Raw genomic sequence first — 15,387 nt, forward strand, 5'->3', positions numbered from 1 at the left:
AAAATACATAGTAATTCACAAGCAGCATAAGACTGTAGAATAGTAATGTACAAGCTGCATAAGACTGTAAAGCTGATTTAACTAAATACACTTCTGGATTTGGCATGTACACAAATCTCAATACCAGAAGATATAAGACGACAGCCATCTGTACAGACATATGCAGGCAATGTCATCTGCACACTGTTTTCAACATCAACCGTTTTATTCTTTGTATTTTACAGCACAATTCATTTAGCTTCACTCTATCTGGTAATGATCATCAATTCCAGCAGGAAACTTTTACCAGTGTGTTTCCCTTGTAACCCAACACAATTTCATTTTCATTCTCTCCTTCATTACTCATCCAATATTCACTCATCCCTCTTTCTCCCAGCAGCTCCTTTCCTTCTGCGATACTATCTTTGCTCAACCTCTTACCCTCCAATCCAAGAATAGAAAAACCTTCATTCCCCAAAGAAAGTTCCTCCCACTTTTGCAGGCAAGCAAATGAAGATATATATGGAGCCACAAATAAACATTCCATTGCTAACCTTGCTTCAATTAGTTGGAAAGGAAAATGCAAGTCCATTGATTCAAGCAACGCATGCAAATGAACCATCCGCGCTTCCAGAAAAGACCCAAATCCATTGCACTCATTCTTTCTTTCTTCCATTAGTCCGTTACCAAAGGTTATAATACCGCTGTTGGTACTTCCATCACAGTTGATCGACTCCTTGGCTATCTTCAAAAACTCGATAATATGCTTTGTACTTCTGCTTCTTCCCATATGTGGCAGATTCGTCATGCAGTTGAAGGCGGTCCATTGACTTCTTTTAGTCTTTCTTTCTTTCGCCATTTCTTCCATACTCATCTCCACAATCTCGAGTTTCAGATTACAAGAACGAGCATGTTTATTAAGCTGCCTCTTTGTTTCCTCAAACTTCCACAGACAAGGTGAAGCATTGTTGTTATTTTCATCCCACCTGATTGATATCAATTTTACAAAGCAGTGGTGTTTCTTCCTTCCAAGAAATTCAAACAGCGAAGGCCATTGTAGGCCCTCACCAATATCAAAGTCCACAATAATCATCTCTGCATCTAAAGGCATCGCTTTTAATATTTCTGAGTTTGCGAGGAAGTGAGCAAATCTTCCGTATGGAAAAATCTGGTACAAGGCCAAGAAAGCCGGCCTGAATATCTTGAATGATTCTTGTCTCAGATAATCCATATGCTTCTCCAATGACTGAACAAAATAGTACACAAGGCGCTGAAATGTTTCGCCTGTAGGATCAGCTTTTTCTTCAAATCTTGTCACTATTGCATTAACAAGATCTACTTGTCCATTCTCTATGGCTTCTCCATAAGCCTGGATCAGATAGCAAATACTTAATTGGATATCGGTTTCAATGTCTTCCTTGGGAAAACAGATTGGTAATTGGGCTGAAGGGACCTCAAATGAATAATCCTTGTTGTTGCTAAGGACTTCATGTGAATAATATGAATTTTCAAGTTCCATCAAATCAGATAGACAGCTGACTTCATCAATAATTACTCCTTTTTCTGAAGTAGCAATCATTGGAGACTCCTCTAACTTTGGCAACTGATGGCAAAATTCAAGACAATTTTGTGAACTATGGGATGGCCCTGAAGAGAAATACTGATCCGGGGAAGATATCTCTGAGGAATAATCAGGTGTAGCGGATAAAAAGGAAGGCGAAAAATCTAAGCTTCCGAAATTATTACACATGTCTAAACCATAAAGCTCAACCCCATCAAAAGAAAAATTCCCAGTATTGTAAGGCCAGGTAGCCTCAAGAAGCTCACCCTGCTGCATCATTTTCTAAGAAAGAGTTAGAGAGTAGAGATTGGTTTTTGCGGAAAATTAGATAAATTGGTTGTCCATATATTTCACGTATTTATATGTATATGTGATCTATCTAAGGGAAATTGTGATTAGATAAGTAAACCAATTTGATTGGGAGCTTGGTTAACTTTGTCATATTCATTGTTTTTTTCATTATCTGTCCTGTATTCACATCGGAAGCTTCTCAATCATGGTGCTCTGGCATAACTAAGTATACTTGGACAAATGCATCAAACACAATTACATTAGCAATATCAAGAGTTTTATATACATACACATGGTACAATTGTACCTTATCAGATCTCTTGGTTAGTACGAAAAATAATGTTGTTTGACTGCTGTTTTAAGGCAATAACAACATCGATACACATTATGACAATGAACTCTAAAGAAATGATCTTTTCAACTTCCGTAATCATAACTAATTACGGATAATTAGATTATCTTATTGATTGGATAATGCTGCAAGAAACCATAACGTTATTATATGGAAGATTTTAGAAATCTAGCATTGTGTAAGCTTATGGTTGGACTTAGGCTATTGAAATTTGAGTAAATAGACGAGGGCGCAAGAGCATATTTAAGTACGGCATGGGATACAAATACAACATATACTTGATGTAGCATAGTTTTGTAGTGTCCACATAATCCATTTTGGTTATACAATCAATAGTAGAACCTGAAGTCACAAACACGTTCTGCTTGATTGCAGAACATTGCAAAAACATATTGTTCTGCAAACATGTTCTGCTTGCAGAATAGCATAACATATATGGTTCTCAAATTTTCAAATATCAACCCCCATGTTATCAAGTGAAGAGGGATTCAGTAAAAACATAACTTTATGAATTAAAAATCATTAACCACTAATTTTTTTTATTACAGCAGCCTTCTGAGAGTTGCATTATTATGATCATCAGGTATTGGACGTAGTTGGATAAATGCAAATCCTAACAGAATACTTGGCATATGTATATTGGCTGCATTAGACATAGTATTTGAAGAGATGAGGTTTGGATTAGAAGTCTAGAATTAGAGAGGTGAACGCAACTACAAAGTTTTTGGATGTCATTCATGTCAACATTTTTACAGGATATTCAATCAATCCGTAAATATTCGTCTGTCACGCTCATTAAGTAAATTTAATAAAAAATCAATTCAGCAAGTAGCTAAAAGGTGGCATAATAAATAATTTTGTAAATGCAGCTGTGTCTTAATCAATGCGGTTCAAAGTAGTTGATTTTCTTAAATAATCTACAGATTCTATAAACATTCTGTAAGAGACAGAGAGGGGAATATGAGAAAGATTCAAAAAGGAGATTGATGGCTTGTAGGAGACCAACAAGCAGCTCCTCCTATGTTCCAGGAGTTTAGTTTCTTTCATTGGAAAAATCTAAATATTGCACCTCTGAAGGGAGACGGTCAATTGAACTGCCCTGTTGTTTAGTAACATGAAATAGACAATTGCCACTACTAGATTACAGTTTTTGCTAGTTTCTGTAGCATTTTAAGTAAACTGGAGGAGTAAGAATTTGAACCCCCCATGTAAAGAGGGTTGGGATAAATTTGGCAACCAGGCTACTCAAAAACCATCAGAGTTATTGATCCTTTCTTTTTGTTGTGCTGGAGAAACGAGGGGGGGGGGGGGGGGAGAAACGATTCGTCTCTTACTCTGAGCTAGATTCAACGCCTCAGAAGTAATTTCAATCGTGTTTCCTAGTCCGTTGTTATACATGCATGCTGCATCTAATTAGAATTACTCCCGTATACAAACTGATCCATGTAAATATTTAAGACAGCTAATTAATTGAATGGTAAATCCCTAAAACTTTATATAATTAAAACACCATTCATTCAGACGCTGGAACAAAACAATTCCAATTAAAGTCGAATGAAGATATAGGAGGAAGAGGAGATTATGAAACGATGCTGAACGCTGGATGTCTGGTTTTTGGGAGGGGGCAGAGCTGAGAGGTTGTAACTTGTTATCATTCTAAGATTACAATTGCAGTTACATTGAGGCACAGGAGCAAGTTATACAATAAGCTCAACAGGTTGCGCTATCAGGGGCCCGCGAGCAGCCTCACAATTTGTTTATTACTAGTTCTAGAGGTGGTCATTTTCTCTAAGAACATCCATATCCATTACAGAATTAAATTTAACAAAGAATTTATGAAAGTTTTTACAGTCCTTGCCTGAGTTGAGGTCTTCAGTCTTTAGCAATGGCTGCCACGAAATATTATGAGAATGGGAGGGGTAGAAAGAATATACATCCTTACCGGATTTGAACCGATGACTCACGCCTTACCATGGCGTTACTCTACCGCTGAGTTAAAAAGGGCCCTTTTGATTCAATTCCTGAAATTGAAATGGATGGTGTGAAATGCTCGAACCAAGGTTCCAGGGGAAACGAGTTGAGGCATTAAAATAGGATTGGATTCATTTGTTCTGGTTCATGCAGGTTTTGCCATGCTATGGATTTCTCTCATATAAAGATCTACAAAGAGAGTTTCAATACAACTATTTTGCTGCTACTCAAGGCTCAAGCTCAACAGTGCGATTTTCTTTGCTGATGTCTTAAGGTTGAGGAGAGGGCTATAAAAAATCCAGATTTTTTTTCAAATTGATGGATACTAGTTAACTTCTCGCCATTAACTTGGTTTGCAACAAAATTCTTATCATCCAAATACTAAAGCAACCTAGCTGGTGACAGTCCGAGGTCAATCATGACCAAATCATATCATAAACAGTTTCCAATTCGTAGAGTCTTGTGCTATTCATGACCAAATCATGATATTGTTTCTAATTCGTAGTCTCTTATGATGATCATCGCCATTTCACTATAATATTACTCCCTCCGTCCCCCTCAATTCTTTACATTTGGGGGACGGGGACTCGGCACGCACTTTAATGCTCTTATTAAATGTAGTTGCATAATTATTTTTAAAAAAAAAATTCTTCTAAATAAAAATATAATGTTCAAACTTTTATACAAAAAAAGAAAATTTTAAAAATAAATTACGGAAGTATACTTTATAGTTGCCTTAAAATGCGGGTCAACCATGTGAAAAAAACTGTAAAGAAATGAGAGGAACGGAGGTAGTATAAGTTTGCGGATCTTTTTTTTTTATTATTATTATCAAAAATGTCAAGTACAAATTAAAAAAAGAGTAGGGGGTTGGTTTATTGATCTATCGTGAACAGTCGCCACACGGGTAGAGCCTTATCATGTGGTCGCAGTTCTAATTCATTCTGATGCTATGTTTGGAACTATATCATCAGATTGCTGTTTGTTACCTTCCAAGAACATACGATTATTTGATCTTCATAAGTTATGGCATTTCACCTTGCTATTTAATCGCCCCGATAAACATGATACTTCTAAACAAGTCTTTTTTTTTAAACTGTCCACGGTAATTTAGCAACCAAAAGAGAAAAGGAAAAATAAACATTCACACTGAACTGATTTTTGCTTCCCGCTGTTGATTTTTAAAATTGAATAGGACAATAGGTTAAACTTGTAAATCCTTAGTTTTGATGATCACAACACAGCAAGCTATCATGTTGTTATTTGAGAATGTTTGCAGGATATAACAGCTTAATGTCATTGCTGTTTAAGTATCATGACAGCAAGCTATCATAAGACAGTAATCTATTTCAGCAAGCTATGATCACGATTGTCAGAATAACAGCAAGCCAAGATGCACAGTCCAGATTCAACAAAGAAGTCGAATTTCATGGAGATTTTATAAGATCTTCATATATATCAGTTGTAAGGACTTCTCTAATAAATATACGTGCATTATATATATAGAGCTCAATTATAAATCGTTTTTAATCATTCAAATTGATTTCCTAAAGAATAGGAGTTTGTTTTTCTTTCAAACTCTATCTTCTATCTACTGATTAAAACGTTTTATACTCTACAAAATAGAAGAGATATTTTCTGTACGTTCAACATCTTTCTTTCTCTTCTATCTAACGTACACATGAACGTTGGAAACCATCCTAACGATCTTACACGGTAGAATTGGATTCTAGCCGTTGTAATTTGTTGAGGCTGTTTTCAAATGTTAATGTGTGGTTATATAAGAGGTTTTCTTGCAGTTTTATGGAGGAAAATTTTGCAAGCAAGAACACATTCAACTCCTGATCTTTATTGATTTCAAAATACTCTCGAGCTCTAAATATATACACGTGTTTCATCTTAGAGAGAGTTTATAGTTTGAGTTGTAAACTTTATTCACTGATTTGTATTGTTCAATTATATTGATTAGTTGCTGGATAAGTTGGCTAGGGAAACAAGGGTTTAGTGGTACTTGCTAGAGGAGTTTGTACTACGGGGTAGTATAGTACTTAGAGAGCAGGTTCTTAAACAGGGTTTCAGCAAGCCATTATCAGCAGCTGGGATAAAGGGAGATATATTGTTGTATCTTGTAGTTGTAACCTTTATTGATCAATAATATATTCTCTTACCAAGTTGGTAAGGGACCAGGACGTAGACCATAGGGGCTTAGGGGTCGAACCTGGCTAAAATTCTTGTGTGTTCTATTTACTTTCCTGCACATTATTTTCTGCATTGCATTTAGTCATCTCAGCTTACTATCATTGTCAGATTATAGTTCAGTTGGTAAAATCTCAGTAAGCTATTATCGGGTAAAATCTAAAAGTAATCCTAGTTAGCCATAATCACCTATTCACCCCCCCTAGGTGTAATTTCAGTTGGTATCAGAGCTTTGGTATACTAATCTTTCTGTAACAGGAATAGTATTCGATCGAAATGGCTGACAAATATCCCGAAGGAACCTCAGATTACCGAGCACCTCTCTTGCTTGGTACAGAAAACTATAACTGGTGGAAAGGTCGCATGAAAGTGTATCTATCCAGGGAGCCACTAGCTTTGAGAGTTGTTCAGAAGGGTCCTTTTGAGTTCAAGGACAAAGAAGGCAAAGTGAGAGACGTTGATGATCTCACAGAGGCTGAACTAATCAAATACAGCTTCAATGGAAAGGCTAGGAATTCTATCATGAATGGGTTATGTCCTAGTGAATGTGATAAAGTCTCTTCATGCAAATCAGCTAAAGAGATATGGGATACTCTGGAATTGTATCATGAAGGATCCAAGAGTTTAAGAAAGGTGAAATTGAGTAAACTAATGAATGAGTTTGGAAATTTCAAGCTTCAAGACGGAGAAACTATTCGAGAAAGTCAAGCTAGATTCCAGATAAATCTGAATGCCTTAAAGCAGCTTGGCAAACATATCCCACAAGAGGAAATCAACATGAAGATACTTAGTGCTGTGCCATTTATCTATGAACCAAAGGTAACAGCTCTAGAATCCTCTCCAACTATAGATACTATGGATCAATTGGCTGTTTTTGCAGAATTGGAACAATTTGAAAGCAAAATCAAGGAAAGCCAATCAAGTTCTATGCAAGCTCCAGTTGCTCAAATGAAGCAATTAGCTCTTCACACTAATGATAGCTTACTGGAATCTGAAGATAAGTCAGACGAAGAACTAGCTTTAATATCCAGAAAGATCAGAAAGATGATCGAGAAGAAGAACAAGCTGAAAAGAGATAAAGGCAGATTTTCCAACAACAAGAAGCCCAACAAGGATTCTAAAGATCAGACATGCTTTGAATGTGGAAAGCCAGGCCATTATAAGCGGGACTGCTACAAATTGAAGTCAAAACAGCAAACTGTCTTCAAGGATAAGAAGAAAGCTAAAGCTCTAATGACTTGGAGTGATGATGACTCGGTTTCAAGTGATGATTCAAGTGGAGACATGGTCAATCTTGCCCTAGTTGGACTTGATGATGATTCTGTTCGAGGAAATTCAGAAAGTGGATACCTAGAAAGTGATTCAGAAGAAGATCAGAGTGAGGTAAACTCTTGTAAATATAATTTATCTTCTGAAAATATTGTTTTGGAACCACTAACCATGCAGGAATGTAAGAATGTATCTATGGGTGAATATTATTCTCTTAAAGCTAAAAATAGCAAGCTAAAAGAGAAGAATAATTATCTCAAGACTATGGTTCAAGATTTGATGAGCAAAGTAGATACTTGGATTGACAAGAAGGTACCTACACAAGCTGACAAAGAGGCTGAAATCAAGGATCTTCAAGCTAAAGTTAGTCATGTGGAAAACTTCAACAAAATTCTCCTCAAAAGAAACAAGACTCAATTAATGGAGATCACAGAGTTAAAGAAGGAGATTGAAGCAAGGGATGAATGTTTGGAGCTGTTCAAACTCAGAGAATCAATAGATGCAACACCTTCAAATCAAGCAGAAGAACCATCTCAGCAAGCTGAAATCATAAGTCAGCAAGCTGAAAAGATTGATCTGCTCACAAAGGAAGTGGAGGATCTGAAAAAGGGCATGGGATCGTTTGTTCAAGGAGAAGAAAGTCTCAAATCTATGATGAACAATACAAATATTCCATTGGTCAGAGAAGGAATTGGAATGAATGCAAACAAGAAGGACAAAGCTCTAAGATATGAAGGAAAACATGGCATACCCTATGATTATGCTATGCCTTGGAAGATATGCAACAGATGTGGAAAGAAAGGGCATCTTGAAAAGCATTGCAAAGTTCAGAATGGACAAAAATCATACCATGGAGGAAACAAACAGAAAACAGCTTACTATGATCAGAATGGCAGAACAAAGACAGCTTACCATCATCAGGCTGGCAGAGTTAAATCACCTAGATTTATCCAAAAATGGATAAAGAAATCTGATTTACATGTTTTATATGTTTTATCTGCTAACCATGTCGGACCCAACAAACTTTGGGTACCAAAAGGTTGAGTTGTTTTATTTGTTTTGTAGATGTGTCTTGCCGCTCGAGTCAAATCAACTCAATGGATTTTAGATAGCGGATGTACTAGACATATGAGTGGAGACAAAGCACAATTTTTGAGTCTTCAGATGAAAAAGGGTGGAAGAGTGACTATTGGTGATAGCAAAACTCTTCAAATTCTTGGAAAAGGTAAAATAGGTAATAAACACATTTCAATTGATAAAGTTTAATATGTTAAAGGCCTTAAATATAATCTGCTTAGCATAAGTCAGTTATATGATGATGGTCATACTGTTAACTTTGGTATTGATAAGTGTATTATTACTATTGGTACTAACAAAGTCCCCCTAGTTGCTAGAAGGAAAGGAAATATATATATTTTGGACTTTGAGTTGCAGAAAACAGCTTGCTGTCTTGTTGCAATAGACACTGATCCTTATGTTTGGCATAGAAGATTGGGTCATGCTCACATGGACTTACTTAACAAGCTTTCAAAGAAGAAGCTAGTCAGAGGTTTACCCAAAATCAAGTATGTCAAGACTGAGGTGTGTTCGACATGCCAATTAGGCAAGCAAATTAGAAGTACTCACAAAGCAAAGAAAATGGAATAAGGAGTGATCGAGGTGGTGAATTCCAAAAAGACTTTGTTACTTATTGTGAAGAAAGAGGAATATCACATGAGTTCTCGGCTCCAAGGACTCCACAACAAAATGGTGTGGTGGAACGCAAGAATAGGTCACTGCAAGAGACAGCAAGGACTTTGTTGCAAGAAAGCAAGTTACCTAGAAGTTTTTGGGCAGAAGCAGTCAACACAGCATGCTATGTTCTGAATAGAGTATTGATAAGACCTATTTTGGACAAGACTCCATATGAATTGCTCAAGAAAAAGAGGCCAAACATCAGTTACTTCAGAATCTTTGGCTCAAAGTGTTTTATGCTCAAGACAATTGGTAATGATGGTAAATTTGATGCTAAATCTTATGAAGCTATTTTTCTTGGTTATTCTATGAATAGTAAAATCTATAGAGTTTATAATTTGTCTAAGCATATTGTTGAGGAATCTATAGATGTTACTTTTCAAGAACCTAACAATGATCTTCCAAGAGACGAGGAAGATGATGCAGGTGAAGCTGGACAACAGCAAGCTGCAACAGAGAAGGCTACTCCAAAACAGCAAGCTGAAATAGAGACTGATTCTGGAAAATAGCAAGCTGAAATTGAAACTGCCTCAGGAAATCAGCAAGCAGAACCTTCTATTCCAGTTGATGATGCAATTGTAAAGATGGCAAAGATGACTCTTGATGGTCCTAGAGGAAATAGAGCAAAGGATAAAATGCCAATCTATGATGGTGAAGACTTAGCTCCTCCATCTAAGATAAGGAAGACTTCACATGAAGATATAGCAAAGCATTCATTGCCAAAAGCTACACGGACAGTGAAGAATCACCCTCCAGAACAGGTTATTGGTGATATTTCTGATGGTCTCAAGACAAGAAAAGGCACTGCAAATTTTTGTGCTTATGCTGCATTTTTAGCTCAAGAGGAACCCAAGAATGTCAAAGAAGCACTTGAAGATGAAAATTGGATCACGGCTATGCAAGAAGAACTCAATCAATTCGAACGATGTGATGTTTGGGAACTGGTCAAGCCACCAAAGGATGCTTCAATCATTGGTACAAAATGGATTTTCAAGAATAAAGTGGATGAATTTGGTACTGTTACTCGAAATAAAGCAAGGCTCGTAGCACAAGGGTACAACCAACAAGAAGGCATTGACTTTGATCAAACTTATGCTCCAGTAGCTAGATTGGAATCAATTAGGATGCTTCTTGCTTATGCATGCTACAAGAAGATCAAGCTACATCAAATGGACGTCAAAAGTGCTTTTCTTAATGGATTTCTGGAAGAGGAAGTTTATGTCAAGCAACCCCCTGGTTTTGAACATGAACAATATCCGGACTATGTTTACAAGCTCAAGAAGGCATTATATGGCTTAAAGCAAGCACCAAGGGCTTGGTACAAGAGGCTTAGTAAGTTTTTGATCAAAAATGGCTTCATTCGAGGTAAAACTGATCCTACTTTATTTACTAAGCAAAATGGTAATGATATTTTGATTGTCCAGATATATGTAGATGATATAATCTTTGGATCCACTAATGATTCTATGTGTGAGTGGTTTTCTAAGTGTATGAGCAGTGAATTTGACATGAGCATGATGGGTGAGCTCAATTATTTCTTGGGGCTCCAAATTAAACAATCTAAAGATGGAATTTATGTGCATCAATCAAAATATGTCAAGAATTTGCTGACCAGATTTGGTTTTGACAATGTCAAGCCGAAATCTACTCCAATGAATCAAAATAGCAAGCTGACATCGGATGAAAAAGGTAAAGATGTTGATATCAAGAAGTATAGAGGTATGATTGGTAGTCTTTTATATCTTACTGCTTCTCGGCCAGATATTATGTATAGTGTTTGTGTATGTGCTCGTTTTCAAGCTAAGCCTAAGGAATCACACTTAAATGCAGTTAAAAGAATATTTAGATATTTAAGTGGGACTATTAATCTTGGGTTATTTTATCCTATTACAAGCACATTTGATCTTGTGGGGTATAGTGATGCTGACTATGCAGGTTGTCAAACTGATAGAAAGAGTACAAGTGGTGTTTGTACATATTTAGGACAAAGTCTCGTATCTTGGCAAAGTAAGAAACAAACTTCAGTTGCATTATCCACAGCAGAAGGTGAGTATTTGGCAGCTGGTAGCTGTTGCTCTCAAATTTTGTGGATGATTCAGACTCTACGAGATTTTGGAATCAAGTGTGGCAAAGTTCCAATCTATTGTGACAACACTAGCACCATAAACATATCAAAGAATCCGGTTAATCACTCAAGAACAAAGCATATTGATGTTCGTCACCATTTCTTGAGAGATAATGCTGCCAAAGGTAAGATTGAATTAGTTTTTGTACCTACTGAATATCAATTGGCAGATATCTTTACAAAACCCCTTGGCGAAGCAAGATTTTCTACCATTCGAAGGGAACTTGGCATGTGCAGTGTATAATGGCAAGCTATCTTTGGAAATTTGGTAATGTTAGCTTACTATCATTTTTCATGTTAGCTTACTATGATTGGTTATTTAAATGACATTTTTTTTGTGTTATGTTATTTTTAATTGATATGTCATTCTCTGTTTAATTATGTTTAAATATTTGAATGATTTGCTGATTTAATTGTTAAATGATTATAGTACTAATTGTGGTGTTTTAGATATATTTAAGATGTTATTTTGATAAGTGTTAGAATTAGGATAATTATTATTTGTTTTTAAATCTTATCCTAATTTCTCCCCTAAAAAGGCTATCAAAACACGGGTTAGGGTTTTCACTTCCTATTTCACCGCCACTCAGTCATATTTCTACTTACCGTCTTCTCTCCAACATCATCAATTTGATCTCATCATGGTTCGAGCAACAAGGAAAACAAATCTTCTCGCAAATCGTTCTGTCTCTAAACAAGATAACACCGTGGTTGATTTGGGTCACGAAAGTGATGAAGAAGTCTCTCACACCCCTGATTCGAAGAAACTCAAGCAATCTTTGGCATTTGATTCTCCTGATCTCCAACAACGATTCACTGAAAATGCTTTGGATGTTCGTTCTATTATCCCTGGTATCCCGATTGTTGGTAAGCTTTTTCAAAACTCCGGAGCCTTACTTTTGTTTCAGAATTTGGGTATGGATTCTTTTATCATCGAAATGCCTAAGGTCTACTATCCTGATTTAATTCGTGAATTTTATGCAAATTTGATTGAAGATAAGTATGAAAACTGTATTACCACTGTGCATGACAAGAAAATTAGGCTTAATCCTCCCATTTTAAGTTCTATTATCAAGTTTGAGAATCCCTCTGAGATTGATATTTTTACTGGAAAAGGATATGTGTCATTCCCTGATTTCTCTGTGATGGATCAGTTTAAGTTGTTATTAGGATCTGTTAATGATATTGAAGAACACCCTCAGCCCCCTTCCACTACTCAAGTATCTCCTATGGCACATTTGTTGTTTAAAATCTGTAGGGCTAATGTTTGTCCTAGGGGTGGGAATAAATCAACCTTTAGTTGTAAAGATGTTACTCTGGTTTCTATGCTTCTAGCTGGCAGGGCTTTTGATCTTTCAAATCTGGTTTTAAAAAATATGATTGCTGCTGTTAATCAGAAAAAGATTGGACTTCCTTATGGTTTAATGCTTACCAAGGTATTTGAATTCTTTAAGATTGAACTTAAGAGTGCTGTTAAGGTGAGTGTTAAAGAAGTTTTGGATGCTAAAGTGTTAGCTCAGTCAAATTTACAAATTGAAAATGGAGAGTTAGTTAGGATTTTGCCTACCATTGTTCCTGAGTCTCCTGCTGTAGCTGAGCCTTCATCTTTTTCTCCAACTGCTGAGATGATGCACCTGCTTAAGGGTATTCAAGAGGACAATATTCTGCTTTTTGGACATATGGATGCTACTACAGAGCAAGTGAATCAGCTGAAGACTGAGATTAAGGGATTGAAAGATATTATGCTTAACTTCATGTCTGCTGCAAAACCTTCAGCTTCTCAGTCAAATGCAGATTTAGACACTGGCTTGGATGATCTTGTGGATGCTGCTGAAGACTTGGAACAACAGGAGAAGTAAGATGAGTTTCTTTCACCAAAAGAGACTGCAGCTGTCAATTCTGCTCAGGAAGACTAATCTGTTTTTGATGATATAAGGGGGAGAACTTAGGAGAATTTAATTTCTTTTAAGTTAATTTCTTTTAAGTACTTAGTCTCTGAAGAACTTGATTTAGTTTTTGTTGAAGTATCTATTGGTTTTAAGACTTGTTGCATCTGGTACTTGATTTGATCTGTTTATTTGGTGTGGTAAAACTTGTTGATGGATGTTTTGGTTTAAGACTTGGTTATGTTGATGCTTCTAATATTTAAAATATGTTTAATTGTTTTTTCATTTAGAAGTTTATTATGCTAATTGTGATATCTTTAGTTTTATTTTGAGATATGCATAGATTTAGGGGGAGTTTTTTATAATTCTCCTAAATGTGTGTAATCATCAAAAAGGGGGAGATTGTAAATCCTTAGTTTTGATGATTACAACACAGCAAGCCATCATGTTGTTATTTGAGAATGTTTGCAGGATATAACAGTTTAATGTCATTGCTGTTTAAGTATCATGACAGCAAGTTATCATAAGACAGTAATCTATTTCAGCAAGCTATGATCACGATTGTCAGAATAACAGCAAGCCAAGATGCACAGTCCAGATTCAACAAGGAAGTCGAATTTCATGGAGATTTTATAAGATCTTCATATATATCAGTTGTAAGGACTTCTCTAATAAATATACGTGCATTATATATATAGAGCTCAATTATAAATCGTTTTTAATCATTCAAATTGATTTCCTAAAGAATAGGAGTTTGTTTTTCTTTCAAACTCTATCTTCTATCTACTGATTAAAACGTTTTATACTCTACAAAATAGAAGAGATATTTTCTGTACGTTCAACATCTTTCTTTCTCTTCTATCTAACGTACACATGAACGTTGGAAACCATCCTAACGATCTTACACGGTAGAATTGGATTCTAGCCGTTGTAATTTGTTGAGGCTGTTTTCAAATATTAATGTGTGGTTATATAAGAGGTTTTCTTGCAGTTTTATGGAGGAAAATTTTGCAAGCAAGAACACATTCAACTCCTGATCTTTATTGATTTCAAAATACTCTCGAGCTCTAAATATATACACGTGTTTCATCTTAGAGAGAGTTTATAGTTTGAGTTGTAAACTTTATTCACTGATTTGTATTGTTCAATTGTATTGATTAGTTGCTGGATAAGTTGGCTAGGGAAACAAGGGTTTAGTGGTACTTGCCAGAGGAGTTTGTACTACGGGGTAGTATAGTACTTAGAGAGCAGGTTCTTAAACAGGGTTTCAGCAAGTCATTATCAGCAGCTGGGATTAAGGGAGATATATTGTTGTATCTTGTAGTTGTAACCTTCATTGATCAATAATATATTCTCTTACCAAGTTGGTAAGGGACCAGGACGTAGACCATAGGGGCTTAGGGGTCGAACCTGACTAAAATTCTTGTGTGTTCTATTTACTTTCCTGCACATTATTTTCTGCATTACATTTAGTCATCTCAGCTTACTATCATTGTCAGATTATAGTTCAGTTGGTAAAATCTCAGTAAGCTATTATCGGGTAAAATCTAAAAGTAATCCTAGTTAACCATAATCACCTATTCACCCCCTCTAGGTGTAATTTCAAAACTTCACTTTGGTGGAAGAACTAACATAAATTTTTATTTTATTTGGAAAAATAAAATGATGGAACTAACATCCTTTGAAAAATCTAACTAAAGAATCTAATTGACAAAGACATCAGATCACTGTCCACTGATACAATGTGTAACATGACATCCAAAGTAACATATACATCTTCGACTCAGCTTCTATGACAGGGAGGAATGAGGGCACAACACAATAGAATTGTGGTTTGGAACTGGGAAGAACAATGCATGCAGGAAATCATATACAACATTGCAAGATGCACAGTTGTGGTTCATTAATTTTTTTTTTTAATGTTTAATATGCATGTGAAGATATAAATGAATGAATCAAAATTTGTTACAAATATATAATGAAACACATTCATAATTTCTTCTGAAAGTCTTCAATTAAGAAA

At 35.8% G+C, this 15,387-nt stretch overlaps 1 protein-coding gene across 1 annotated transcript; it reads right to left on the minus strand.

Moving 5' to 3' along the window:
- Positions 1-262: 262 nt before the first annotated feature.
- Positions 263-1,819, minus strand: LOC141665591 (protein NODULATION SIGNALING PATHWAY 2-like). Its single transcript, XM_074471580.1, has one exon. The coding sequence runs from the start codon at positions 1,817-1,819 to the stop codon at positions 263-265; it is 1,557 nt and encodes a 518-aa protein (XP_074327681.1).
- Between the last annotated feature and the right edge of the window lie 13,568 nt (positions 1,820-15,387).

The sequence above is a fragment of the Apium graveolens genome, chromosome 6 (genome assembly GCF_009905375.1).
Source record: "Apium graveolens cultivar Ventura chromosome 6, ASM990537v1, whole genome shotgun sequence".
NCBI classification, from domain to species: domain Eukaryota; kingdom Viridiplantae; phylum Streptophyta; class Magnoliopsida; order Apiales; family Apiaceae; genus Apium; species Apium graveolens.